Genomic DNA, 27,825 nt, shown 5'->3' on the forward strand with positions numbered 1-27,825 from the left:
TGTTGTGACTTAGATGAAGATCAGATTACATTTTATGACCAATTTGTGCATAAATCCATATCATTCCAAAGGGTTCACATACTTTTTCTTGCAACTGTATTTATGTAGAGAATAGGACGGTGAACAATTTTCTAATATACAGTTATAAAAATTTGCTCACAGACCTTTATTATATCCACATAGTAGCTTCTTCAGTCCTGTAAAATGCATCCACAGGAGAACTGGATAGGACTAAACATGGCATCAGTCATGTGAGCCGTCATGTGACCTTTACAAGTATTATATGACCTGGCTTTCCATTAACTGCTCAGTTATCTAACAGGTGAATAGTAGTGTATTAGGGAGCAGAACATATACAGTATATACAGTACTACTACTAGGGCTGAAACGATTACTTGAATTAATCGATTAACGCCTCGAATCGATGATTCGTTTGTGCCATGTGACCACAGAGTTTGGGTGAAGAGCTTGCTATTACTCACGCTCGGTGGTCACCCGCCTGCTCGCACAACACTGCACTGGATCATGACGTACACACATTGTCAAGACATTTTAGTTCACTGGCGCTGCGGCTGGGCACTGATGGCTAGGAGGGGGAGTGGGGGAACTCATGGCAGTGGGGTGAGTTGGTGGCATTGGGGGAGGAGCTGATGGCACTGGGAGGGGGAGCAACTGATGACATGGGGGAGCTGGTGGCACTGGGTGGGGGAGAGCTGAAGGGACTGGGGGAGTGGAGCTGATGACACTGGGTGGGGAAGAGCTGAAGGCACTGGGGTAGTGGAGCTGATGGCACTGGGGTGGGGGAGAGCTGATGGCACTGGGGTGGGGGAGGAGAGCTGATGGCACTGGGGTGGGGGAGAGCTGATGGCACCGGGTGGGGGAGAGCTGATGGCACCGGGTGGGGGAGAGCTGATGGCACCGGGTGGGGAGAGCTAAAGGCACTGGGTGGGGAGAGCTAAAGGCACTGGGGTGGGGGAGAGATGATGGCACTGAGGGATAATGCATCTTATTCCTGTGTTGCAGATAGACTTAAGTCCTATAGTGGAGTTATACGATGATTGCTTAATACAGTCACAATTTTGCGGATTTCGATTATACCACTTTAAACTTTCATATGTGTATGGTACTCACTGATAGATGGGTCTCTCCGGGTATTTCTCCGTGCTGTGTAGTGCTTACCGTGCTTACCTCTGAGGTCCCAATATATCTCACGATTTTACCGCAGGTGTTGAGGCTTAATCAGACTTTTGCAATCTCAACGTCATCGAATCTCCTCTGTTTGTTCCACCATTATAAGGTAACAAGTTCTTACTCATTTAGAGTGAAAAATCGCTTCAAAGTTTGATGAGAAAAAAAACATCTATGCCGACATATGGTAATTGATCTTCCTTTAAATTATGAGGTATTGGTCAGCACATACGAAAGTTTAAAGTGGTATAATCGAAATCCGCAAAATTGTGACTGTATTAAGCAATCATCGTATAACTCCACTATAGGACTTAAGTCTAACTGCAACACAGGAACATTGATAGAAGGAGAAAAAAAAAATCGCAAACATCGATTATAACAAAACCGTCACCAAATAATCGTAACAAAAACGGATGAACCACAATATTCTCCCGATGCGATTCTTTGGACTGATCATTGTATAACGATTATAATTTTTTTGGATTGATAATTTTACTGTATATCTGTTATATCCAGGACTTTGGTGTTTATAGCAATATCTAATAGGCTATCCATACGCATGAATTGTGTGTATATTTTATTTTTAGTGTGCACAATTGCTTTTAGTGTGAAAATTTACTTTTAATGCGACCAACTGTTTTTTAGTGTAGATTGATTTTTATTGTGATATTGTTTTATTGTTCAATTAAATGCTGACAGTTTGGAAAAGGTATTGAGTGCTGATCGATTTTCTTCAATATAATTTTTCTACGTGATTGGAGGTATCATACCGATCAGAGCACCTACCATTTCTTCTGGTTTAGTTGTGCAACTCCCAAATATATTCAATACGATAAAGGAAATCAGTCTATTAATTAATTTTATCTTATTAGAGTACTCTATTAATCATAAAAATAATCGGTAGAATACTCGATTTGTAAAATAATCGTTTACTGCAGCCCTAACTGCTACCTGCAGCATCTTGTCTGTCAGAAACAGGTATCTGTGTTGTTTGTTTGTTTTTGCACTAAACTTTAACAACATGACAATATCACTTTGAGACAGGCAGCCATTTTACAACATCACCTAGAGACAGGTCGCCATGTTAATACATAGTGATGTTGTTACTGTAACCACAATAAAATCATGACTTCACCACTAATCCTATTTATTTATCACATGTATGTGTTCTGTGTGCTGATCCACTACATGTATGTCATGTAACACTGTTGCTTACTGAATGTCAGGGATTATATGATCTGAGGAGTGTCACATGACTAATGCCGTGTTTCAGTTAGGCCATTGATACATTACACAGGACTGATACATGGACTCTACCAATCTAGTGCATATTGGGGTCAACTGTCTGATGTCAGAAAGGTATGTATGCAGAATTTTAAATACATGTATATTAGAAAATTTTATGATTTTCTATTGTATAAAATAAAAACTGAAATACCCCTTTAACAAAGCCAACATCCTAAAAAAAATGCAACTGTACGAGTGAAGAATCTACAGATATAGATATATACACCCTAGGGTATACATGGCAGAAAAAAAAACCACACATATTTGTCATAGAATCCCTGGCAGGAAAGCTGCTGAAGATTTTAGGTATACTTGCTGGAAATCGGAATGCGGATTTAACCTCACCTAATAGGGATAATCCACAAGTGGCCACTCCCCATGGTTTCCACACCAAGAATGAACATGCTCATTCTTTCTTTTCTGCAGTGGATTCCCATTATAATCAATGGGCAGTTTATTCTGCCTGCATTTTTGCTGCGGCTTTTGGAGCGCAAAATGTGCTTGTGCTAAAACCCACATTAAAGAAACTTTAAGCATAAAGTATACATTTTTGTTAGAAGGAATTCAGATGTATACCACTGTAAAGGCATGTACACTGGTATACAGCTGCTGTCTACAGGTTTTCATTCTTTTCTTCAAGGGTGTACACTGAACACATACATTTAAAAGTCCCGATGATGCTCTTAGTTTGGGATTTGTGGCACTAATACGAATATAGAAATATGTCTGCATTACACTTATAAGAAACCAGCCTTAGGCCTCTTGCACACTAAAAAAATAATTTTCTTTTTCCGTTTTTTTGCATTCATTTCAATGGATCCGCCAAAAAAAAACGAAGGTACTCTGTATGCCTTCCATTTTCGTATTTCCATTAAAAGATAGAACATGTCCTATTATTGTCCGCAAAACGGACAAGGATAGTACTGTTCTATCAGGGGCCAGCTGTTCCGTTCCACAAAAAACGGAATGCACACGGATGTCATCCGTATTTTATTCGGATCCGTTTTTTGCAGACCGCAAAATACTGAAAAAGCCATATGGTCGTGCGCAAATCAGCGGTCTGAGAAGGTAGCGGCACTCGCAGTAGTGCCGTGGCCGTCTCTCAGCTTTCCCTAGGCCAAATGACAACATGTTCATCGGTCACATGGACTAGGCGCACAGAGGGAAAACCCTATTTTCCCAGCCTTTTTTGTTCTCATCCAGCTTTCTCTGGGTGAGATACACCATTTTAATGGCCCTATATAGTGGGGTTTTGCTCTGGTAGACAGGCTAGCGGACACAGTATAGAGGCAATCACAAAGTCTTGAACCTAAACAGTTCGGTGTTTATTCACACATAAGGAAACACAAAATGACCGTTCACAGTCTTGGGGTATGTTCACACAATGCAATGTCCATAGAACAAAATCTTCACCTGGTTAGCAGTCTTTTCCCCAGTCGTCCACAGCATGCAGCTTTCAAGCCTTTAGCACGGCACCAATTCACAGATCCCAAATCAGAGTCTCCACAGCTTCTCTGTCAGATGGAGGATCATCCACACCCAGCTGAGTCTGCTGGCTGGGTTTTATATAGGCCAATAAAGACCCGGCCTGGAGCGTGGCGAGAAGCCACCCACCCAGCACTTTGGCTACTCCCAGTAAGAGCCGTCGCGGATTGGCTTTACAGCCATACTAACAACAAACAGTGTCAATCAGCACTAGCTGCCGCTGACACTTAAAACTACCGGCTCTTACCACACCAAGGCCATTTGGTCGAGCAAAACAGGTATTTTCCTCACCGCATGTGTTGCTGGACTGATTTACAGCCAGGTGAGGTCAAATACTGGACAGGATTTTAAATGCCGATCCGGGTTTTGGCAGCATCTGGCTGTCCTTAAATAGGCAGCTGGGCTCAGAAGCCATGTCTCTGTGTTGGGATCTGAGAGCCTTGTGTCTAGATGAAGGCTTGCTACCTGTTTGGCGTAAAAACAGGTTGGTGCTGCTATGAGCAAGGACTCTTTGAGGCAGAATTGCCGCATGGTGTGAATTACCACCAACACCGCAAGGTGACTTTTTGTTTGAATAGGACTGCTTGTTTTGTCACTTGCCTAAAGTGTGAATAAAACACTGAACTGTTTGATCCAATGAACTTGTTATTGCCTCTATACTGCGTCCGCTAATCCTGTCTACCAGAGAGAATCCTAACAATTGGTGGAGGAAGCGGGCAAGAGCAGTGAGGCTGGCGTGAACGCCGATATTTTTAGTTTCTGCATTTTTTAGGCACAGTTGTATGTCGTACATTAAACCAGCTGCATTACAAACAGTGCCCCACAACAATATGGAGGCTGTTGTGAAGGCCCTCATAGAGGCTAATCTGCAGCAGCGAGAGTAAAACCTGCAGCAACGCGAGGCAAATAAGCAGCAGCAGGAGACTAACCAGTTGCTGCTACAACACGTGATGGCTTTGCAGACAGCAGGAGCAACCCCGAGCGTCCACGATGCCCGGAACGCAGTCCGTGCCGCGATTCCTAAGATGACCCCCGCAGACGACATCGAAACCTACCTGGCGATGTACGAGAAAGTGGCCATCAGGGAAAAGAGATTCCGTCACCAGTGGGCTGAGGTCGTCGCTCCATTCCTGGCATCCAATTCCCAGCCGGTGTATTTTGACTTGCCGGACGATCAAGCGGCCGACTACCAAAAAGTAAAGGGTGAGATTTTGGCAGGACTGGGGGTGAATATGTTGGTTCGGGCCCAGCGGGTACATCAGTGGGGGTTTAAGCCGGATGAGCCTGCGAGAACCCAGTATTATGACTGTAACGGAACGCCTAGCACCCCGACCGGGTACCTCCGTTGATAGTTGCTCCTATTGCTTCCAGAGGACTCCAAGCACTCCACTTGACACCGTCAGCACTGCAGACCCCACGAACCGCCGAAGCTTGGTGGAGGTCTCGCCGTCTCCTACCCACCCTGGACCTACGCCAAGGCTCCAGGCTCCAGTGGGTGAACCTCTCCTAAATGCAGAGACAGGAACCAGGAACAAACTCTTACAAGAGCTTATACTCAGGGGAGTATTATGATATAGCAATCCCCAAGAGTGTAGTTATCCCATCCCCCAAACATGAGCCAAGACTTCATAAAGGGGCAAAGCAGGAACTCTTTAATGGGTTATTTTTCAGCCTTTTATGCAGGTCTCCTAGCAAGGGACACTCCCCCCGGGGCCCTTGTAAAAGACTGTGACAGTTTATATTTTAGCCAATCACATGCATTTACAGTATTGAAACCCTCCCAGCAATTGTACACAAAATCCCCTTCCCTCTGTCTGTAACGCAATCAACAAAATACAATGAGCATTGTCTGAGACGCAATTAACTAACACACTGGCATTGTCTGAGACGCAATCCACAAAATACAATTACCAAACGTAATGGGCTAACTTAATCACTACCAGACAGAAAACACAAATTTTTCCCAACACACAGAAAATACCTCAAAACCCCACACATCCCCATAATGTATACATCCATGATAGCTCTGATCTGGGTGAACAACATATCCAAAAATCACCCAGATCCGAGCAGAGGTTCCCGAATTCCATGGAAGTCACATTTGGCTGGCCGCAAGCATGGCTTTCCTGCCCAAAACAGTTCCACAGATTTAAGCTGTGCTGCCGGTCTGTCTTCTCCTTCAAAGTTAGTATGGGCCATAATCCTGGGGCAGGAGGCTGGCAAACAGCCCCCTCCAAAACACTGTGGCGAGGTTGGTTTCGCCACACATCTCCCCCTCCCAGGGAAGACTAACCGGATACCTGACCTCACGCCGGTCAGTACCTGAATTAGTCTGGCAGTCCACCCACAACCCAATACTGGACCTGTTGAATTTTGGGGCCTGACTCTGTTCTGTATGTCCCCAGCTGTTGAGTGGGCATCTGCTACTCCTTGCTTCCTTGTGGTTCTCTAGCTTGGAGCTGTAGGTACTTGGTGGGCAGAGGCCGACTGCGCTCTGCCCAGATGCCAGCTCTTCCGCTGGGGTAGCCAGTGGGGAGTCAGCCTCTGGACAAGAGGATAGGGGAGGGCAGAGGCCGACTGCGCTCTGCCCAGATGCCAGCTCTTCTGCTAGGGTAGCCTGTGGGAAGTCCGGCTCTGGAGAAGAGGATAGGGGAGGGCAGAGGCCGACTGCGCTCTGCCCAGATGCCAGCTCTTCCACCGGGGTAGCCTGTGGGAAGTCCGGCTCTGGAGAAGAGGATAGGGGAGGGCAGAGGCCGACTGCGCTCTGCCCAGATGCCAGCTCTTCCGCTGGGGTAGCCTGTGGGAAGTCCGACTCTGGAGAAGAGGATAGGAGAGGGCAGAGGCCGGCTGCGCTCTGCCCAGATGCCAGCTCTTCCGCTGGGATGGGGTCAGGGAATCCTGCCCCCAGGACCTTGTTGCGGATCAGCTGTGGAGAGGAGGGATTGTTTACCTCCTCCTCCTGGCATTCCTGCAGGGTTGGTGGGGGATCCGTACCGGCCGTCCAGCATCCCGGTAGGCCTGGTGAAGAGACTGCGGTCCCATCTGCACCATCGGAGTTAGGGGTGCTGTCCCCCTGTGGTTGGGGAGAGAGACCGGTTGTCTCCTCTCCCTTCAAAGTACACTGCCTCAGGGGAGTGAGACCGACTGTCTCCACTACCCGTGATGCTGGTTGTTGCAGGGGTGAGGGACCGACCATCTCCTCCCCCTGGACTCCCAGTGGCAGTTGGGGATCTGAGCCGCCTCCCCAGCCACCCTGTTGGGCCGGTGGAGTGAATACGGTCCCATCTCCACCTGCCGACTGGGGTTCCTCCCAGTACCAGTCTATGAAGTCCCCTACCTCCACAGTTGGTGAGGAAGTAGGGGATACCTCAGCTGTGACTTGCCAGGGGTAGGGCTGCAGGTCTGGGCCTGGTATCCAACTGTCTTGTATCTTGCGCTGGGCTTGCATGGAGCAAAACAACTGTTGATAATCTTGCTCCAGCTCCCACTCCCTTTGGACCAGAAAGGTCAGATCTGCCCTCACCCCACTAGTTGTAGGCCAATTGTGCAAGTCCCCCCTGTAGTCAGTAATGTCCCAAAATCTAGATTCTTCTGTGCTCCCAAAGTCAATGTCTTCAAAAGACTCCCACAATAACCCAGGGCAATTATATTCCTCACCTTCAGGCTTGGCGTACTCCTCCATCCATGGAGACTGTCGTACTGTGTCCCACCATAGTGCTTGGTAAGAGTCATCCAGCCAGGTTTCCTGCCATACCAGTGTCTCAAGCTCTGACACCCACTCCGTCAATGGTTGCTCTCCCAGTAGAGGTAGTCGCAGCGCCAATCGCATTCGTAATCTCTGCTCCTCACTGGGAAGACTCTCACCCCTCCGACGCTGCACGTCCTCCAGGGCCGGGTGCCATACGCCTTTCCGCTCGGCATCCCTGTAATCCGGTGATCTTCCTCATGGAATGCTGTGCAGGAACCAACGGCATCCATATTGCTGTAGCCAGGGGCGCTGTACGGATACTAGCGTTGCCCTCAATTTTGTAAATCCACGAACGGTGTCTCCGAGCTGCTTCTCCTCACACTAGGACGCCATCCCACTGCTTGCCACCAATGTAACGGAACGCCTAGCACCCCGACCGGGTACCTCCGTTGATAGATGCTCCTAGTGCTTCCAGAGGACTCCAAGCACTCCACTTGACACCGTCAGCACTGCAGACCCCACAAACCGCCGAAGCTTGGTGGCGGTCTCGCCGTCTCCTACCCACCCTGGACCTACGCCAAGGCTCCAGTGGGTGAACCTCTCCTAAATGCAGAGACAGGAACCAGGAACAAGCTCTTACAAGAGCTTATACTCAGGGGAGTATTATGATATAGCAATCCCCAAGAGTGTAGTTATCCCATCCCCCAAACATGAGCCAAGACTTCATAAAGGGGCAAAGCAGGAACTCTTTAATGGGTTATTTTTCAGCCTTTTATGCAGGTCTCCTAGCAAGGGACACTCCCCCTGGGGCCCTTGTAAAAGACTGTGACAGTTTATATTTTAGCCAATCACATGCATTTACAGTATTGAAACCCTCCCAGCTATTGCACACAAAATCCCCTTCCTTCTGTCTGTAACTCAATCAACAAAATACAATGAGCATTGTCTGAGACGCAATTAACTAACACACTGGCATTGTCTGAGACGCAATCCACAAAATACAATTACCAAACGTAATGGGCTAACTTAATCACTACCAGACAGAAAACACACATTTTTCCCAACACACAGAAAACACCTCAAAACCCCACACATCCCCATAATGTATACATCCTTGGATAGCTCTGATCTGGGTGAACAACATATCCAAAAATCACCCAGATCCGAGCAGGGGTTCCCGAATTCCATGGAAGTCACATTTGGCTGGCCGCAAGCATGGCTTTCCTGCCCAAAACAGTTCCACAGATTTAAGCTGTGCGGCCGGTCTGTCTTCTCCTTCAAAGTTAGTATGGGCCATAATCCTGGGGCAGGAGGCTGGCAAACAGCCCCCTCCAAAACACAGTGGCGAGGTTGGTTTCACCACAATGATGTACTCCACCTCTTGCAAAAGTGGCTACAGCCTGATGTGCTGAGTCCCCTGGCTATGCTGGATAGACTATTAGCCGATATGTTCTGGAGGGCTTTGCCATACCATCTCCAGCACTGGATCGGTCAGGTGTTTCCTGGCAATGCCCTTGAGATGGTGGACCTGGTGAAACGCTATGAAGCTACCAGGAATCTAAAGGAGGGTTCTGTCGGGAGGTGGGTCGGCAAACCCTGGAAATCTCCACCCCGGGCCCGGAGATTTGAGCCGATAAAACCACCCCGGGATGTACCCGATAGTCTGCTGGCGGTGTCAGGAGCCTGGTCATGTAAGGTCTGACTGTCCCCATCGGGTTGAGCCCATGGACACTATGACTACCGTCAGTCGCTATATGCCAGGAGGCTGTATGCAACAGGTACCCCAGAGTCTCTAGATCACTTGTGCGAGGTGGAAGTGGGAGACACTCTGGCGGAGGCTCTCTGGTGAACCTAGTAAGGGCTACCCTGGTGCGGGTCCACTGAGTATACGCATCCACGGAAACTTAAAAGACTACCCCACCTCACTGGTGTCTCTAACCACGGTGGCCGGTAGATGGACCCACGAGGTAGCTGTCCCCACAAATCTGCATTATGAACTCATAATAGGGAGAGACTTCCCGACACTGTGGCCTGCTATGAGAGTGACTGATACCCATGAGACAGGGGTAACCTTAGCAGAGTGGCCCGGCTCAGGGGGAACCTGAGACCGAAGGGCCAGCGGTAGGGGTGACCGGCACTTCGGTGGAAGAGGGGGAAACAACCCCACTAAGTGTTATGGTGGGAGACGTGGAGAACTTGCCTACAGGTCCTGAATTGGCAGACCTCAATGTCTTTGGGGATAATTTTGGTACCGCCCAACATCGGGACCCAACTCTATCCCGCGCCTGGGAAAATGTGCTAATAGCAGATGTTGAACCACAACAACCTGGGGCAGAGTCAGTGTTTCCCCATTTTGTGGTTCATCAAGATATGTTGTATCGGATAAACCAACTACGGGGTGAGCCTATTGAACATTTGGTGGTCCCCAAGGCTTATCGCAACCTTGTGTTAGATCTAGCTCACCAACACGTTCTCGGGGGTCACCTGGGGCTGAAGAAAACTCAGGATCGTATTCTACAGCGGTTTTACTGGCCCAGCATATTCAAAGAAGAGGAAGAGTTTTGTAAGTCTTGCCCGACCTGCCAGACAACTAGCCTCCAGCCACATTTCTGTAGTCCCCTAGTACCTCTCCCGATTATCGAAGTACCGTTTGACCGAATAGCTATGGACCTCATAGGCTAAGTACCGAAGTCCGCCAGAGGGCATCAACACATCTTAGTCATTCTAGACTACGCCACTCGGTACCCGGAGACGGTGCCACTGCGACATACCTCGGCCAAACTCATAGCTAAGGAGTTGATGGAGATGTTTTCCCCGAGTAGGACTACCTAAAGAGGTTCTGACCGACCAAGGGACCCCTTTTATGTCCAAGGTGATGAGGGAACTCTGTAAGTTGCTGCACATAAAATAACTATGGACGTCTGTTTATCATCCGCAAACGGACGGTCTGGTAGAATGGTTTAACCAAACATTAAAACGAGATTTTTGTGAACTCACCTGTAAAATCTCTTTCTCGCTGAGTTTTCATTGGGGGACACAGGACCGTGGGTATAGCTGCTGCCACTAGGAGGCGACACTAGGCTAGAACTGTTAACTCCTCCCCTCTGCAGGCTATAACCCCTCCAGCCAGGAGAGAGCAACTCAGTTTGTGCCCAAGCAGTAGGAGTAGGAGAAACAATCCAAAATAAGAAGAGTAAAAATACACAACAAACGCCAGTGGTCCGAACCAAACCGAGGATGCACCTGGCTAACCCATCGCTAAACCTTAGCGTCAAAAGGAATATACATACTGGGTGGGTGCTGTGACCCCCAATGAAAACTCAGCGAGAAAGTGATTTTACAGGTGAGTTCACAAAAATCTTGTTTTCTCGCTCGTTATCATTGGGAGACACAGGACCGTGGGAGATCCCAAAGCAGTCCACGGGGAGGGAAGAGCCCACACCTATGGAAAAAACACCCTCAAGAAAGCTCAGGACACTGCCGCTTGCAAGACCTTGCTCCAAGGCAGCATGCACCGATGCAAAGGAGTGCACCTAATAAAACTTGGTGAACGTGTGCAAGGAGGAAAAAGTCGCTGCCTTGTACAACTGTGAAGCTGACGCATGGTAGAGATAAACCCAAGAAGCGCCGACCGCTGGTCGGGTGTACCGTAACTCCGCTGGGCGGTGCCTTGCCCCGGGAGCGGAATTCCTCAACAACTGCCAAACAGATCCAGAGACTAGAGACTAGACTAGAGAAGCTGGTGGACAAACCAGAGAGAAAAAACGCCTGAATCAGGCATGCCCAACTGCAGGCCAAATAACCAGTACCTGGGAGATAGGTAGAAATAAAGCCGATGTGAGAATCACTGGCGGTGGGAAGCCTTGTCAGCGACCATATATTGACAGTGTGGCAACGTTGCCTGGCGGGGAAAAAGTAACCGGACGAGAGAAATACTCCTGCCGGACGGAGAGTGATGACGATGTCCAAAGTCCAAACCGTACTTGAGAAAACACTGGTCACATAGGAAAAAAGTAGTGATGGGATTCCAGACCAGTACCACGCATGGCTACTGGCCAGGTAGACAGAAGGGGGAGGCCGGCCACCATTCAGCTCGAGGAGGAGAAGAAATAGAAAGGGTGTTCCGTTCCAGGAACGAAACGTCCATCAGTGGTGGCAAGACGTGACAGCAACCCCGCTCTGCCTGGCGTGGGGAGTCTCTTAGTCTACCCACAGAATGGGCAATAAAAAAGTATGACTACCATCGGACTGACATGACATAGTCATTAGTCATGTCTTAATATAGGTAAGTGTAGGTACAGGTAGCATCCCCGGACCAATGGGAAGGATACACCTGTAGAAGGAGGGATGTGTGTGACCACCATCAGACTGACATGACATAGTTATTCGTCATGTCTTAAGAGAGGTAAGTGTAGATACAGGTAGCACCCCCGGACCAATGGGAAGGATTCACCTGTACAAAGATGGATGTGGAGGGTGCCACAGCCCACCAGCCGGATTCGGTATATGGCTGGATGTAGAAGGCCACAAACGAATACCCTGTGCAAATGCAGATGAGGGGAAGGTAGTAACGTAGGAGCCACCAAGGCTTGCGGGGTGGCTGTGAACCCTGAGCCAGAGAAGGAAAAGGACGGAAGGAGAAAAAAGAAGAGGCTAAGTCTAAAGCCCATTTCCCATATGAGACTGGTGCAATACCGAAGTAGCCACAGGATCTAGTGGTCGTGCAATACTCCGCCTGAGGAGAAAGCCATGCAAGGGGAGCCACAACTGAATTTCTAGCACCATCCTTAAGCTGAGGAGGGGGCCACAGGGCAGAGGCCACTGAATTCCGTGCTAGAAGAATCCGCCACTTGACCAAGGAGCTGTGCAGTAGGAACCATAGTATGTAGTGGCCAGGCTCGGACTGGCCCACAGGGGTACAGGGGAATCCCCCGGTGGGCCCCTGAGCAAGGTGGGCCCCTAGTCTCAAACCCCTGCACAAGTGGCACATAACACATTAGATTTACTGCACTACATACAAATATTCAATGTACAGCACCTCAACCAGCCTATGTTCATATACAAAACGTGTTAGATTATTTATTATATTTGAATGTATCCGTACGGTGGGCCGCAAAATAAATTTTACTGGTGGGCCCTAGGTACCCCAGTCCGACACTTAGTGGCAATGCAAATACCAGTCCCACGGCAGTAGCCGCCGCCTGCCCCGCTAGCACAAAACTGAGGGGGAGGCCTGAGGACATCCAGTAGAAGCCCTGGTACCATACTGCCCCAGTTAAGTGGAGCTAAACTTAAACACCCCAACTGGGAAGGGCGCTGAACAGGAGCAACCACCCAAACTAGCGCCAGGACTAGAACCCCTACCTGAGGGAGATGCCCTACTGCAGAGACTACGAACTCGGGCACTAGCGTAAACACTGCACCTGCGGATGAGAACATGATGTAGTGGCTAATCTAGAGTGCCAGCATAACCACTTTCACAAACAAGGAGGAGTGGTGGATAGAGAATACAGAGTCAGTGAAATGCTTGACTCGCTGGAACGTATTCACAATATTATGTACAATAGCGTATGCACTACCCATTGAAGGGGACAAATACCATGACCGACTGGAACAGTGGAGGCCCATGGAGATGGGGGGTCTCTAGGACACCTAAGTGTTGCTAGGTAACCCCCTGAGAGACAGAGGATGTCATAACCATGCCCCAAACCAGCACCGAAAAGAAAAGAAGGATACAATGTGGAAATAGCCAACGTATCTACTAGCGGCACCCATATACCACTAGATGAAGAGTACAGGGCACTCGCGGGTACTGACTGTTGCCACGCCCCACTTGTGAAAGAAGCTAAGGCATCTAGAGCCATGGCGTAGTCGAACTGCAGTATTCATTGGTAGTGCAATACTCCGCCTATGGAAGGGGACAGCCTATGGTAGTGCAATTACCCCACGTATGGAAGGTGGTAATGCATACGGCAAGCACTGCCGTCGGAGGTAGTGTAATTACTCCATGTGACAAACTGCCATTTGCCACTGGGCATTGTAGAGGACTGATGGCTAGCCTCCTGCCCTCCGACTATGGCCCCGGGACATATTACCCTTCAAGAACAGAACTATGCCGCATGTCTGGACTGTTCTTAGGACCGAACGCGGTCAGCGGTGTATACTAAAGAATCTATGGAACTGTTTTGGGCAGGAAATTGGTCATAAAGGACTTCCACTAAACTTTTGATCCGCTGGAGGGATTTGTGTGATTTTTGGAAGTGTTTATGTTTGATGTAAGCTAAGCTTAAATATGTAATTTTTATGGAGATGGAATGTATGGTTTTAAAGTTACAGTGTATGTTTAAAAACTGTATTTTTACTGTCTGTGATAGTTATGTTAATCCATAATTATATCACAGACAGAAAGGGAGGATTTTGTGTGTTTGGGTGGGGATTCCTGTCCTGTTGTCTCTCTGTGTGTATTGGCGATGTCCTTTGTCCTGAGAGATAATTGAATTACTTCTCGGTTGTCTCCAGGACAGAGGATATTGTGTATTCGTCTGTCTGTGGTTAATGCATCAACCCAGTGTGAGGTAATTCTATCATGGACAGAGGGGAGGATTTTGTGGGGATGTGTTGTAATATATTGATTGGTTGTATTTCAAACCCCTGTGGGCAGTACTATGTTTTTGGTTTGTGAATAAAAGAGGCTGTACGTTCAGTTCAGCTGAGTTCCTGTTTGAACCCTTGAAAACGCAACCTCGTCTCGTTATTGGAGGGAATTGCTGTGTCACGCTGGGGATTGCTATGCTCTGCATATTCCCTGGAGGAGAGATCTTTCCCACACGGTCCTGAATGCTGGAGGTTCATTCAGGGTGGAAGGAAGACGGCGCGGCTCCAGTTAAGCTACGGCGGTTGTGGAGTCAGCGGAGGTTGTGGTGTCCAGTGCGGTGCTTGTGGTCCTCGGCGCAAGCTAGGAAGCGTCCATTAACGGAAGCGGATCCGTTACACTCCACCTATGGGAGGTGGTAATGCATACGGCAAGCACTGCAGTCAGTGGTAGTGCGATTACTCCCTCTATGAAGGGGGGGGGGGGTTAATGCCTACGGCAGGAACTAATGCATATGGCGAGTTCTGTACCCAGTGGTAGTGCACTTACTCCACCTAAGTAAGGGGATAATGCATACAGCACAAACTGCAACCAGTGATAAAATCATCGCGCCTCTTATGGAAGGGGAAATGCATACGGCAAGTAGTGAATCCAGTGGAGATGCAATTCCGCCACCTACGGAATGGGGAATGCATATGTCCGGCACTGAAACCAGTGTCATTGCACTTAGTCCAACTATGGCAGGGGACAATGTATCAGGCAAGAATTGTATTCCGTAATAGTGCGATTACTCCGCCTATGGAAAGGGGTAATGCATACGACAAGTACTGCTGGCTACCGCAGACTGCGGTGGTCCGCTTTTGAGTCAGTCTACCCCTCAGAATCTCGCCCCTGACCGTTGCGGACTACTCAGGTGGGGACTTATCAACCAAACTACCCAGGGGGTGGAATGGGAACTTCTAGAAGTGCCTCCACCGAATTGCGCAGGCGGTGCATCATCAACCAAACGACCCCGGAGGGTGGATTGGGAAGTTCCAGAGGTCCCCCACTGGATTGCGCAGGTGGAGAATTATCAACCAAACGACCCAGGAGGGCGGATTGGGAATGTCATAGGTATTGGGAATGTCATAGGTCCTCTATTGAATTGCGCAGGTGGAGAATTATCAACCAAACGACCCAGGAGAGTGGATTGGGAATGTCAGAGGTCCTCCATTTGATTGCACATGTGCAGAATTATCAACCAATCGGCCGCGGAGGGCGGATTGGGAAACTATGAGAGGTCCTCCCGTGTCCGGGACAGGGCACCGGCCCAGTCTGGTACTGCAAGGTATTAATGATCTCTCTTTTTTTTTTATACGACTCGGATGCCTAGCCTCAAATGGATAAGCGGTAGGAAGGGTTAAATTCTTCATAATTAAAGCAAATTGCACTACCTATCTAAACCTTTGATAACTTGGTGCCGGCCTAAAAGAAGTGGCTGACCAGGAAAGGTTAAAAGTGCCTTGAAGACCAGGGGCGGTGCTCAGCTGGCTTCTGGGGGAGGGGAACAGCTAGGCGGGAAGAATTCACGCCAGCCCGCCGCCCCCCTCCACCCCCTCATACCAGGGGATGAAAGTTGCGGCCTAGTATGCCGCAAAGCCAGGGCCTAAAGTTTAATACACGGCCGACCGGGAACACTGCCGTTCGGCCGGGGTATAGAGGGACCTGGAGCGGTGCACGAAATGCACCTACCAGCCGGGGGTGGGCCGGGAAGGAAACAGCGCTGGAACCCGGAGTCGGGCAGAGGTAGCCCCCCCCGCAGCTGGAGTCCCCCATGTTCCAAAAGTGCGAGGCGTCCGCGATATTGCCCAGTGCCGGCATTAACCCTTTAGGAGCGGGTCGCTTGGTGCCCACTCCCGAAAGGGGCGGAATATGGCGCTGGATATCGGGGCGCGGGAAGACACCTCCGCTCCTCTTCTTGCGTTCTCGGCCACCCGCTGAGTGCCAGGAGGCACGGTCTATTAACCCCCAATGTGCCCGTGTAACCGTCGGCACAGAGGGGGAGTGAGAGGGCCTGCCTTCAGATGTCCTGGGCTACGATAAATGGAGCTTGGTGCCTGTTAACCTTATAGACCCCTTAAAAAAAAAAATTTCCGCCAAAAATGGGGGGGGGGGGGGGGCAGAGGGTTAACATACTTACCTAGTCCCGTGTACTCATCTCATCTTCATCCTCTTCTCTTCACCCTTCCTAAGTGGACCCGCAAGGTCAACTTTTCCAGCAGGGTCACCTCCTCAGCAGCTGGCACCGGAGTTGCAGGAGTCTGGTATGGCGGGAGGGTGTTTTTCTTTGGCGGACCTAGGTGACCCCTTGGCTGGCGGAAGCAGGGGAGCTGGGTTGCCCTGGATCCTCCTTTTGCTTCTGTGGGGAGGTCGAGCGGTGAGGGACTCCGACACCGGCCTTGCTCCCCGGAATAACAGAGAGGCTGGGCAACTCTGTTTCCCAAACCTAAAAGGGAAAAAGGAAAAAGGAAAAAGAAAAAAGAAAGAATAGGCTAAGTCGCCCTGCATAAGGCAGGGAGGTCTGCCTCCTGCAGACACTAAGCTAAAACTGAGTTGCTCTCTCCTGGCTGGAGGGGGTATAGCCTGCAGGGGAGGAGTTACCAGTTCTAGACTAGTGTCGCCTCCTAGTGGCAGCAGCTATACCCACAGTCCTGTGTCCCCCAATGATAACGAGCGAGAAAAAATATGTTGAAAAAGGTAGTGTCTAAAGATGGAAAGGACTGGGACCTCCTTCTGCCCTATCTCGTGTTTGCAGGTTCTCGCCCTTCGAACTGCTATATGGAAGACACCCTCGCAGGCTCTTGGACGTGGCCAAAGAGGCGTGGGAACAACAACCCACTCCACATAAAAGAGTCATTGAGTATGTTACCCAGATGCAAGATCGGATAGAGACAGTGTTGCCTCTTGGTAGGGAGCATATGGAGGCAGCTCAGCTTGCCCAGAGTCGGGTCTATAATCAGCAGGCTCGGGTCCGGATTTTTAACCCGGGTGACCGGGTTTTGGTTCTGGTGCCAACCGTGGACAGTAAGTTCCTGGCTAGGTGGCGGGGCCCTACGAGGTACTCGAGAAAATTGGAGATGTAAACTAAAAGGTACACCAGCCAGGGCGGCGAAAGCCAGAGCAGGTTTACCATGTGAATTTACTCAAACCGTGGAAAGATAGGGAAACCTGTACAGAAGACAGCCCGCGGCCGGGTTTTCTAGGAGAAGAGGTATCGGCCCATCTGTCTGATGCAAGAGAGGCAGCTGCCACAGTAAAAATTGCTGACAGCCTCTCCTCTAAACAGACTCAGGAGGCCAGGGAGTTTGTTAGTCGGAACACGGATGTGTTCTCGGACCTCCCTGGACGCACTTCCATAATCCAGCATGACATTGTCACTGAGCCTCAGGCAAAAGTCAGATTAAAACCATACCGGGTAACCGAGGCTTTGCGACAAGCCATATTGGAGGAAGTGCAGCTAATGTTGCAGCTAGACGTCACTGAGGAGTCAAAAAGTGAGTGGGCCAGTCCTATAGTATTCATATTGTTATCCACAGTACCGACTGGGAAAGTCACCTGCCCAAAGTGCAGACTGTAGTGGATTCCCTTCGGAAAGCTGGGCTAACCGCTAACCCCAAAAAACATGCGATAGGGTTAGAAGAGACTAAGTAGCTGGGGTATGTCATTGGGCACGGTGTCATCAAACTACAAGTGAACAAAATAGAGGCGATACGGAATTGGTCCCGACCTGTCACCACTAGGCAAATAAAGTCATTCCTGGGAATGGTGGGCTATTACATGAGGTTTGTTCCCCATTTTGCTACTTTAGCCACGCCCTTGACAGGGTTCTTGAAGGGACACAAGTCAATGATGGTTCGCTGGGATGATCAGACGGAAGGAGCATCCCGTTGTCTTCCTCAGCCGTAAGCTCACCCCAGCTAAGACCCGATATCGTATAGTGGAGAGAGAGTGCCTGGCTATCAAGTGGGCACTAGAATCTCTCCGCTATTATTTATTGGGGAGAAAATTCCGCCTGGTGACTGACCACTCCCCTCTCAAGTGGATGAGCCAGGCCAAGGACAGAAATGCCCAGGTCACCCGATGGTTTCTCTCCCTACAAATCTTTAAGTTTTCGGTTACAGGGAAATGCGGATGCCCTGTCCTGGGTACACTGTCTGGCGTGTGTTTACCCCCTCAGCGTTGATCAAAGGGGGGTATGTGACACAGTGAAAGGTTTGGTCTGTGCTGCTGGGCTGATTTGGCCAGGTGAGGTCAAATACCAGACCGGATTTTAAATGGTGTGAACTACCACCAACACTGCAAGGTGACTTTTTTTTGAATATGACTTGTTTTGTCACTTGCCTAAAGTGAATAAAACACTGAACTGTTTGATCCAAAGAATTTGCTGTTGCCTCTATACTGCGTCCGCTAATCCTTCCACTATTAAAGGAGCAGGCACGGTGAAGGTCACTGTTAAAGGGGTGGGCACTGTGGAGGTCACTGCTAAAGGGACAGATACTGTGGAGGTCACTGTTATTAAATGGGCAAGCACTGTGGAGGTCACTGTTATTAAAGAAGCTGGCGCTATGAAGGTCCTGTTAAAGGGGCGGGCACTATGAAGGTCCCTGTTAAAGGGGCAGTCACTGTGAAAGTCACCGTTAAAGGGGCGGTCACTGTGAAAGTCACTGTTATAGGGGTGGGCACTGTGGAGGTCACTGTTATTAAAGGGGCGGGCGCTATTAAGGTCACTGTTAAAGGGGCGGTCACTGTGAAAGTCACTGTTAAAGGGGCGGTCACTGTGAAAGTCACAGTTAAAGGGGCGGTCACTGTGAAAGTCACAGTTAAAGGGGCGGCCACTGTGAAAGTCAATGTTAAAGGGGCAGCCACTGTGAAAGTCAATGTTAAAGGGGCGGTCACTGTGAAAGTCACTGTTGAAGGGGCGGTCACTGTGAAAGTCACTGTTAAAGGGGCGGTCACTGTGAAAGTCACTGTTAAAGGGGCCGTCACTGTGAAAGTCACTGTTAAAGGGGCGGCCACTGTTAAAGGGGCGGTCACTGTGAAATTCACTGTTAAAGGGGCGGTCACTGTGAAAGTCACTGTTAAAAGGGCAGTCACTGTTAAAGGGGCGGGCACTGTGAAAGTCACTGTAAAAGGGGCAGGCACTGTGAAGGTCACTGTTAAAGGGGCAGCCACTAAAAAGGTCACTGGTAAAAGGGGTGGTAAATGCTAAAGGGGCGGTCACTGTTAAAGGAGTGGGCACTGTTAAAGGGGCGTGCACTGTGAATGTCATTGTTAAAGGGGCGGACACTGTGGAGGTCAATGTTAAAGGAGCAGGCACTGTGGAGGTCATTGTTAAAGGGGCGGGACTGTAGAGGTCACTGTGATGGGGGAAACTGTCGATATCTTTTTACGACACACGGAAACATAAAATAAAATAGATGAAATATAACTGTGCGAAGCCGGGTCCTTCTGCTAGTCTTATATATAAAAATGAGTTTCTGTCTGTCTGTGTAGACGCTAGACGTCTGGACGTTCTTTATGCGTGACCAAACGACTGGACCGATCTTCACCAAATTTGGCACACAGGTACATCAGGTGTCCTGGAAGGTTTTAGACTTGGTCTCAGCTCTCTAGGACATACCGTTCCTGAGATATTCCAAAAAAATTACCTGCATCAGCCAATAGAAGCCAGCAAGCCTTTCATTTAAATCCGAACTGATATTTACACGGTCCCTTATAAGCCAATAGAAGCTCGCAGTCCTACTCAAGGTTGCCATAACAACTGATCACAGGTTTTAGCAGTTCACCGGTCCTTAAATATTCAATCATATGACGTATGACGGCACAACTACACTGCTACATGCATGGGGGGCAGGGGCCACTATTAAACGGACGGGCGCTATTGAGTTCACTGTTAAAGGGGCAAGCACTGTGGAAGTCACTGTTAAAGGGGCGGGTACTGTGGACGTCAATATTAAAGGGGCGGCCACTATGAAGGTCACTGTTAAAGGGGTGGTCAATGTTAAAGGGGCGGACACTGTGGAGGTCACTGTTAAAGGGGCAGGCACTGTGGAAGTCACTGTTAAAAGAGCAGGCACGGTGAAGGTCACTGTTGAAGGGGCGGGCACTGTGGAGGTCACTGTTAACCCCTTAAGGACCTAGGACGTACCGGTACGCCCTATTTCCCGAGTCCTAAAAGTGATAATAAAAGTGATCAAAAAAGTCGCATGTACGCCAAAATAGTACCAATCAAACCGTCATCTCATCCCGCAAAAAATGAGACCCTACTCAAGATAATCGCCCAAAAGCTGAAAAAACTATGGCTCTTAGACTATGGAGACACTAAAACATGATTTTTTTTTTTTCAAAAATGAACTCATTCTGTAAAACTTACATAAATAAAAAAAAAGTATACATATTAGGTATCGCCGCGTCCGTATCGACCGGCTCTATAAAAATATCACATGACCTAACCCCTCAGATGACCACCGTAAAAAAATAAAAACAGTGTAAAAAAAGCCATTTTTTGCCATCTTACGTCACAAAAAGTGTAATAGCAAGCGATCAAAAAGTCATATGCACCCCAAAATAGTGCCAATCAAACCGTCATCTCATCCCGCAAAAAATGAGACCCTACTCAAGATAATCGCCCAAAAACTAGTACCAACAAAACTGCCACCCTATCCCGTAGTTTCTAAAATGGAGTCACTTTTTTGGAGTTTTTACTCTAGGGGTGCATCAGGGGGGCTTCAAATGGGACATGGTGTCAAAAAAAACAGTCCAGCAAAACCTGCCTTCCAAAAACCGTATGGAATCCCATCCTTCTGCGCCCTGCCGTGTGCCCGTACAGCGGTTTACGACCACATATGGGGTGTTTCTGTAAACTACAGAATAAGGGCCATAAATATTGAGTTTTGTTTGGCTGTTAACCCTTGCTTTGTAACTGGAAAAAAAATATTAAAATGGAAAATCTGCCAAAAATGTGAAATTTTGAAATTGTGTCTCTATTTTCCATTAAATCTTGTGCAACACCTAAAGGGTTAACAAAGTTTGTAAAATCAGTTTTGAATAGCTTGAGGGGTGTCGTTTCTTAGATGGGGTCACTTTTATGGAATTTCTAATCTAGGGGTGCATCAGGGGGGCTTCAAATGGGACATGGTGTCAAAAAACCAGTCCAGCAAAATCTGGCTTCCAAAAACCAAACCGCGCACCTTTCACTCTACGCCCTACTGTGTGCCCGTACAGTAGTTTACGGCCACATATGGGGTGTTTCTGTAAACGGCAGAGTCAGGGCAATAAAGATACAATCTTGTTTGGCTGTTAACCCTTGCTTTGTTAGTGGAAAAAATGGGTTAAAATTGAAAATTAGGCAAAAAAATGAAATTCTCAAATTTCATCCCCATTTGCCAATAACTCTTGTGCAACACCTAAAGGGTTAACGACGTATGTAAAATCAGTTTTGAATACCTTGAGGGGTGTAGTTTCTTAGATGGGGTCACTTTTAGGGAGTTTCTCCTCTTGGGGTGCATCAGGGGGCTTCAAATGGGACATGGTGTCAAAAAACCAGTCCATAAAAATCAGCCTTCCAAAAACCATATGGTGCACCTTTCACTCTACGCCCCGCTGTGTGGCCGTACAGTAGTTTACGGCCACATATTGGGTGTTTCTGTAAACGGCAGAGTCAGGGCAATAAAGATACAGTCTTGTTTGGCTGTTAACCCTTGGTTTGTTGGTGGAAAAAATGGGTTAAAATGAAAAATTTGACAAAAATATGAAATTCTCAAATTTCCTCCCCATTTGCCAATAACTCTTGTGCAACACCTAAAGGGTTAACAATGTATGCAAAATCAGTTTTGAATACCTTGAGGGGTGTAGTTTCTTAGATGGGGTCATTTTTGGGTGGTTTCTATTATGTAAGCCTCGCAAAGTGACTTCAGACCTGAACTGGTCGCTAAAAATTGAGTTTTTGTAAATTTCTGAAAAATTTCAAGATTTGCTTCTAAACTTCTAAGCCTTATAACATCCCCAAAAAATAAAATATCATTCCCAAAACAATTCAAACATGAAGTAGACATATGGGGAATGTAAAGTCATCACAATTTTTTGGGGTATTACTATGTATTACAGAAGTAGAGAAACTGAAACTTTGAAATTTGCTAATTTTTTTCAAATTTTTGGTAAATTAGGTATTTTTTTGTGCAAAAAAAATTATTTTTTTGACTTCATTTTACCAGTGTCATGAAGTACAATATGTGACGAAAAAACAATCTCAGAATGGCCTGGATAAGTCAAAGCGTTTTAAAGTTATGAGCACTTAAAGTGACACTGGTCAGATTTGCAAAAAATGGCCTGGTCCTTAAGGTGAAAATGAGCCCGGTCCTTAAGGGGTTAAAGGGGCTGGCACTGTGGAGGTCACTGTTAAAGGGGCAAGCACTGTAATAGTGCCCACCCCTTTAACAGTGACCTCCACAGTGCTTGCCCCTTTAACAGTGACCTCCACAGGGCCCACCCCTTTAATAGTTACCTCCATAGTGCCAGCCCCTTTAACAGTGACCTCCACAGTATCTGTCCCTTTAACAGTGACCTTCACCGTGCCTGCCCCTTTAACAGTGACTTCCACAGTGCCTGCCCCTTTAACAGTGACCTCCACAAGGCCCGCCCCTTTAACATTGACCACCCCTTTAACAGTGACCTTCATAGTGGCCGCCCCTTTAATATTGACGTCCACAGTACCCGCCCCTTTAACAGTGACTTCCACAGTGCCCTCCCCTTTAACAGTGACCTCCACAGTGCTTGCCCCTTTAACAGTGAACTCCACAGTGTCTGCCCCTTTAACAGTGACCTCCACAATGTGGAAGGTGTAGACACTGTGGAGGTCACTGTTAAAGGGGCAAGCACTGTGGAGGTCACTATTAAAGTGGCCGCCCCTTTAAGGTCACTGTTAAAGGGGCGGGCACTGTGAAGGTCACTGTTAAAGGGGCGGGCACTGTGAAGGTCACTGTTAAAGGGGCTGGCACTGTGGAGGTAACTGTTAAAGGGGTGGTCAATGTTAAAGGGGCGGGCAATGTGGAGGTCACTGTTAAAGGGGCGGGCAATGTGGAGGTCACTGTTAAAGGGGCTGGCACTGTGGAGGTAACTGTTAAAGGGGTGGTCAATGTTAAAGGGGCGGGCACTGTGGAGGTCACTGTTAAAGGGGCGGAAACTGTGAAGGTCACTGTTAAAGGGGCAGGCACTTTGCAGGTCACTGGTAAAGATGCGGTCACTGTTAAAGGGGCGGGCACTGTGGAGGTCACTGTTAAAGGGGCGGAAACTGTGAAGGTCACTGTTAAAGGGGCAGGCACTGTGCAGGTCAGTGGTAAAGATGTGGTCACTGTTAAAAGGGTGGGCACTGTGGAGGTCACTGTTAAAGGGGCAGGCACTGTGGAGGTCACTGTTAAAGGGGCAGGCACTGTGGAGGTCAATGTTAAAGGGGCGGCCACTGTGGAGGTCAATGTTAAAGGGGAGTTCACTGTGGAGGTCACTGTTAAAGGGGCGGGCACTGTGGAGATCACTGTTAAAGGGGCAGGCACTGTGGAGGTCATTGTTAAAAGAGCGGGTACTGTAGAGGTCACTGTTATGGGGGAAACTGTTGATATGTTTTTACGACACACGGAAACATAAAATGAAATAGATGAAATGCTGCTTCTTAGCATGTCTCTCTACTAAGGGTCATAACCACTGATACAAGCAATACATTATTTTGGCCGTACCTTATATCCAATGGTCTTCCTGTAGTAAAGTATCTCTTTCTCCAGCAACTCAAACAATCTTGGAGGAAAAAACTGAAAATCTTGAATGTTGGGTTGTTTTGGTGGCCGGGGAGCCTGAAAGAAAACACAAGTGTATTATTTATCAGAGCAGAGAAACAAGGGGCATCAACCCCTTAAAGACCTGCCTATTCTGGGCCTTCAGTTTTTTTTACTGCCACACTCCAGGAGTAATGACTTCCAGTTTTTATGTTGGGTCTTCTATTTTATGGGATGAGTTACATTTTCCAATGGCGCCATACTGGGAGGGGGGAAAAATAATTTTATTATTTTTATTTTTTATTTTAGGACAAAAAAATCCACAGTCACATTTGAGGGATATCTTTTCACGCTATGTGCCAGCAGCATAAACAATATACTAACTATGGTGTAAATGTACATATAGCACTGAATGCATCTAGCTATAATTCATGCGAGCAAATAAAAAAAATGCAAGCTACTGAAGTGAAAGGGACTGAACTACAATACCACACATGGAGAGCTGTGACCCTGTTTTTGGAAAAAAGAAGCTTTACTAATCCTGAAAAAACCCTAGAAAGAACAATTATAGCTGGGTGCATTGCTTTCTATGTTTTTGAAGAAACATTGATCATGACAGATTGACCCTATTCATTTCTATGGCATCCAAATGGATGGATGCAACACAGTCAATATATATATATATATATATATATATATATACAGTGAATATAAAAAGTCTACACACCCCTGTTAAAATGTCAGGTTTCTGTGATGTAAAAAAATGAGAAAAAGATAAATAATTTCAGAACTTTTTCCACCTTTAATGTGACCTATAAACTGTACAACTCAATTGATAAACAAACTGAAATCTTTTAGGTAGAGGGAAGAAAAAATACAAAAATAAAATAATATGGTTGCATAAGTGTGCACACCCTTAAACTAATACTTTGTTGAAGCACCTTTTGATTTTATTACAGCACTCAGTCTTTTTGGGTATGAGTCTATCAGCAAGGTACATTTTGACTTGGCAAGATTTGCCCACTCTTCTTTGCAAAAAGACTCCAAATCTGTCAGATTGCAAGGGCATCTCCTGTGCACAGCCCTCTTCAGATCACCCCACAGATTTTCAATCGGATTCAGGTCTGGGCTCTGGCTGGGCTATTTCAAAACTTTAATCTTCTTCTGGTGAGGCCATTCCTTTGTTGATTTGGATATATGCTTTGGGTCGTTGTCATGCTGAAAGATGAAGTTCCTCTTCATGTTCAGCTTTCTAGCAGAAGCCTGAAGGTTTTGTGCCAATATTGACTGGTATTTGGAACTGTTCATAATTCCCTCTAGCTTAACTAAGGCCCCAGTTCCAGCTGAAGAAAAACAGCCCCAAAGCATGATGCTGCCACCACCATGCTTCACTGTGGGTATGGTGTTCTTTTGGTGATGTGCAGTGTTGTTTTTAGGCCAAACATATCTTTTGGAATTATGGCCAAAAAGTTCAACCTTGGTTTCATCAGACCATAACACCTTTTCCCCACATGCTTTTGGGAGACTTCAGATGTGTTTTTTCAAAATGTAGCCTGGCTTGGATGTTTTTCTTCGTAAGAAAAGGCTTTCATCTGGCCACTCTACCCCATAGCCCAGACATATGAAGAATACGGGAGATTGTTGTCACATGTACCACACAGCCAGTACTTGTGAGATATTCCTGCAGCTCCTTTATTGTTGCTGTAGGCCTCTTGGTAGCCTCCCAGACCAGTTTTCTTCTCCTCTTCTCATCAATTTTGGAGGGGCGTCCAGTTCTTGGTAATGTCACTGTTGTGCCATATTTTCTCCACTTGATGATGACTGTCTTCACTGTGTTCCATGGTATATCTAATGCCTTGGAAATTCTTTTGTACCCTTCTCCTGACTGATACCTTTAACAATGAGATCACTCTGAAGCTTTGGCAGCTCTCTGTGGACCATGGCTTTTGCTGTAGGATGTGTAGAAAATTTCAAGAAAGACCAACTAGAGCAGCTGAACTTTATTTGGGGTTAATCAGAGGCACTTTAAATGATGGCAGGTGACGCTGACTCCTATTTAACATGATTTTGAATGTGATTGCTTAATTCTGAACACAGCTACATCCCCAGTTATAAGAGGGTGTGCACACCTTATGCAACCACATTATTTTAGTTTTGTTTTGTTTTCTTCCCTCCACCTAAAAGATTTCAGTTTGTTTTTCAATTGAGTTGTACAGTTTATAGGTCACATTAAAGGTGGAAAAAGTTCTGAAATGATTTATCTTTGTCTCATTTTTTTACAGCACAGAAACCTGACATTTTAACAGGGGTGTATATAATTTTTATATCTACTGTGTATATATATATATATATATATATATATATTGTTAAAGGGGCCCTTTACCCTGCATGGATCCATGAAATCTAACGAGCCGCAGGTCGAGCATGCTCACAGCCGCTCCATTCATCTCTCTATGAGACCTGCTGGAAATAGATAAGCGCTGTAGTCGTCCATCTCCGACAGAGATGAATGGTTAGCCAGAACTCCACACTGATGAGGGGCAACACTCTCAAACAGCTGCCTATGGATGAATAACTGGCTTAGGTTTCCCCTGTCACATCGTTAAGGCTTGTAAAAGAGCTGGATTTTGACATAGGGGCCACTTAATATGGTGGATCTGGTGATTGTTATAATGGGGACAACCCTTTGCTTGGCTTTCCTTCCTTTGAGGGATATCTGTCTTTCAATGTGTTGAAGACCCATAACTGGGGCTCCACTGTTATTTTGCATATTAGAGATGAATGGACCTTTTGCTCCATACAATTTTGGGGGGCCCTGTGGAGCATGGGGCCCTCATTCTCATGATCAGTCGGGGTCCCAATGGTAGGACACCATCCGATCTAATAGTCCTGTGGATAGGGTATAACTTGAAATTACAAGCATAAGTCTTAATAAGTGATGGATTAAAATACGAATCTCGTCACGAGAAAGAAGCGCCCTGTCCCAGATCAAACCTTTGGAAGAGACCAATGCGGTTTGCATTGATGGGATGATGATCCAACCCCAATTCGGCTTTCATGTGGAGCCATATTATGCGTGTTAGGCAGCATACGGCCCAAGACGGCAAATTAAAGTTCGAGTGAAGTGCTGAAAATGAATTGTTTAGCCAAACTCACAGACTGACAAATGTGGTAAAGAACATGGCAAATGGGTATAGGGGGAGCAAGTTTTAAAATCTACAGAACATAACAAATAGTACTTTACCTTGGGAGCCCGTGGTTCACTAACACGCAAAGCATCTCGAAAATAGGCATCCACGGCATAATTGGCTTTGCGTTCTCGTTTGGGGGGCTCTATCCACTCTAACATGCTTAGCTAAATGTACAAACAAGAAAAAAAAAGCACTTTAGGAAAGTAGCCACTTTACAGGAAATTACAAATCAACATGATGGGATTTAAGTGGCCAATTAACATTACATAGCAGGAAATTACATTAAGTTTTCATTCACGACAATTACTTGATGAGTCAGCAACGGATAACTAAAGAAACTGAACATATTCAAGACCAGTATGGTCATCACGCAGTAAAAAGTACAAGTAAGGCATCCAAGTACATCCTTTATTCCAAAAGTAAGGACAGAGGGGTTAATGCACCATGGATAAAATTATTGCCTGCAGATCTGGAGCTGCTATTTCTATGCAATGTCCTTTATTTATAGTCTTAAAGGGGTTTTCCAATAGAGATTATTTTATTAAGGTCCCACAGCATGGCCCTAAAACAGAAGATTCATACTTAGGCCTG

General features: G+C 47.1%; 1 protein-coding gene across 1 annotated transcript in view; it reads right to left on the minus strand.

Moving 5' to 3' along the window:
- The window catches only part of SMARCA1 (SWI/SNF related, matrix associated, actin dependent regulator of chromatin, subfamily a, member 1), a 213,767-nt gene that overhangs the window by 57,584 nt on the left and 128,358 nt on the right, over positions 1-27,825 (minus strand). Inside the window, exons 17-18 of the mRNA XM_040442707.1 lie at positions 27,288-27,398; positions 24,008-24,121 (exon numbers count right to left, since the gene is read on the minus strand). Of these exons, the coding sequence (XP_040298641.1) occupies positions 24,008-24,121; positions 27,288-27,398 (225 nt within the window). The remainder of the gene's footprint in view (positions 1-24,007; positions 24,122-27,287; positions 27,399-27,825) is intronic.

Source organism: Bufo bufo, chromosome 8 (assembly GCF_905171765.1).
Source record: "Bufo bufo chromosome 8, aBufBuf1.1, whole genome shotgun sequence".
NCBI classification, from domain to species: Eukaryota; Metazoa; Chordata; class Amphibia; order Anura; family Bufonidae; genus Bufo; species Bufo bufo.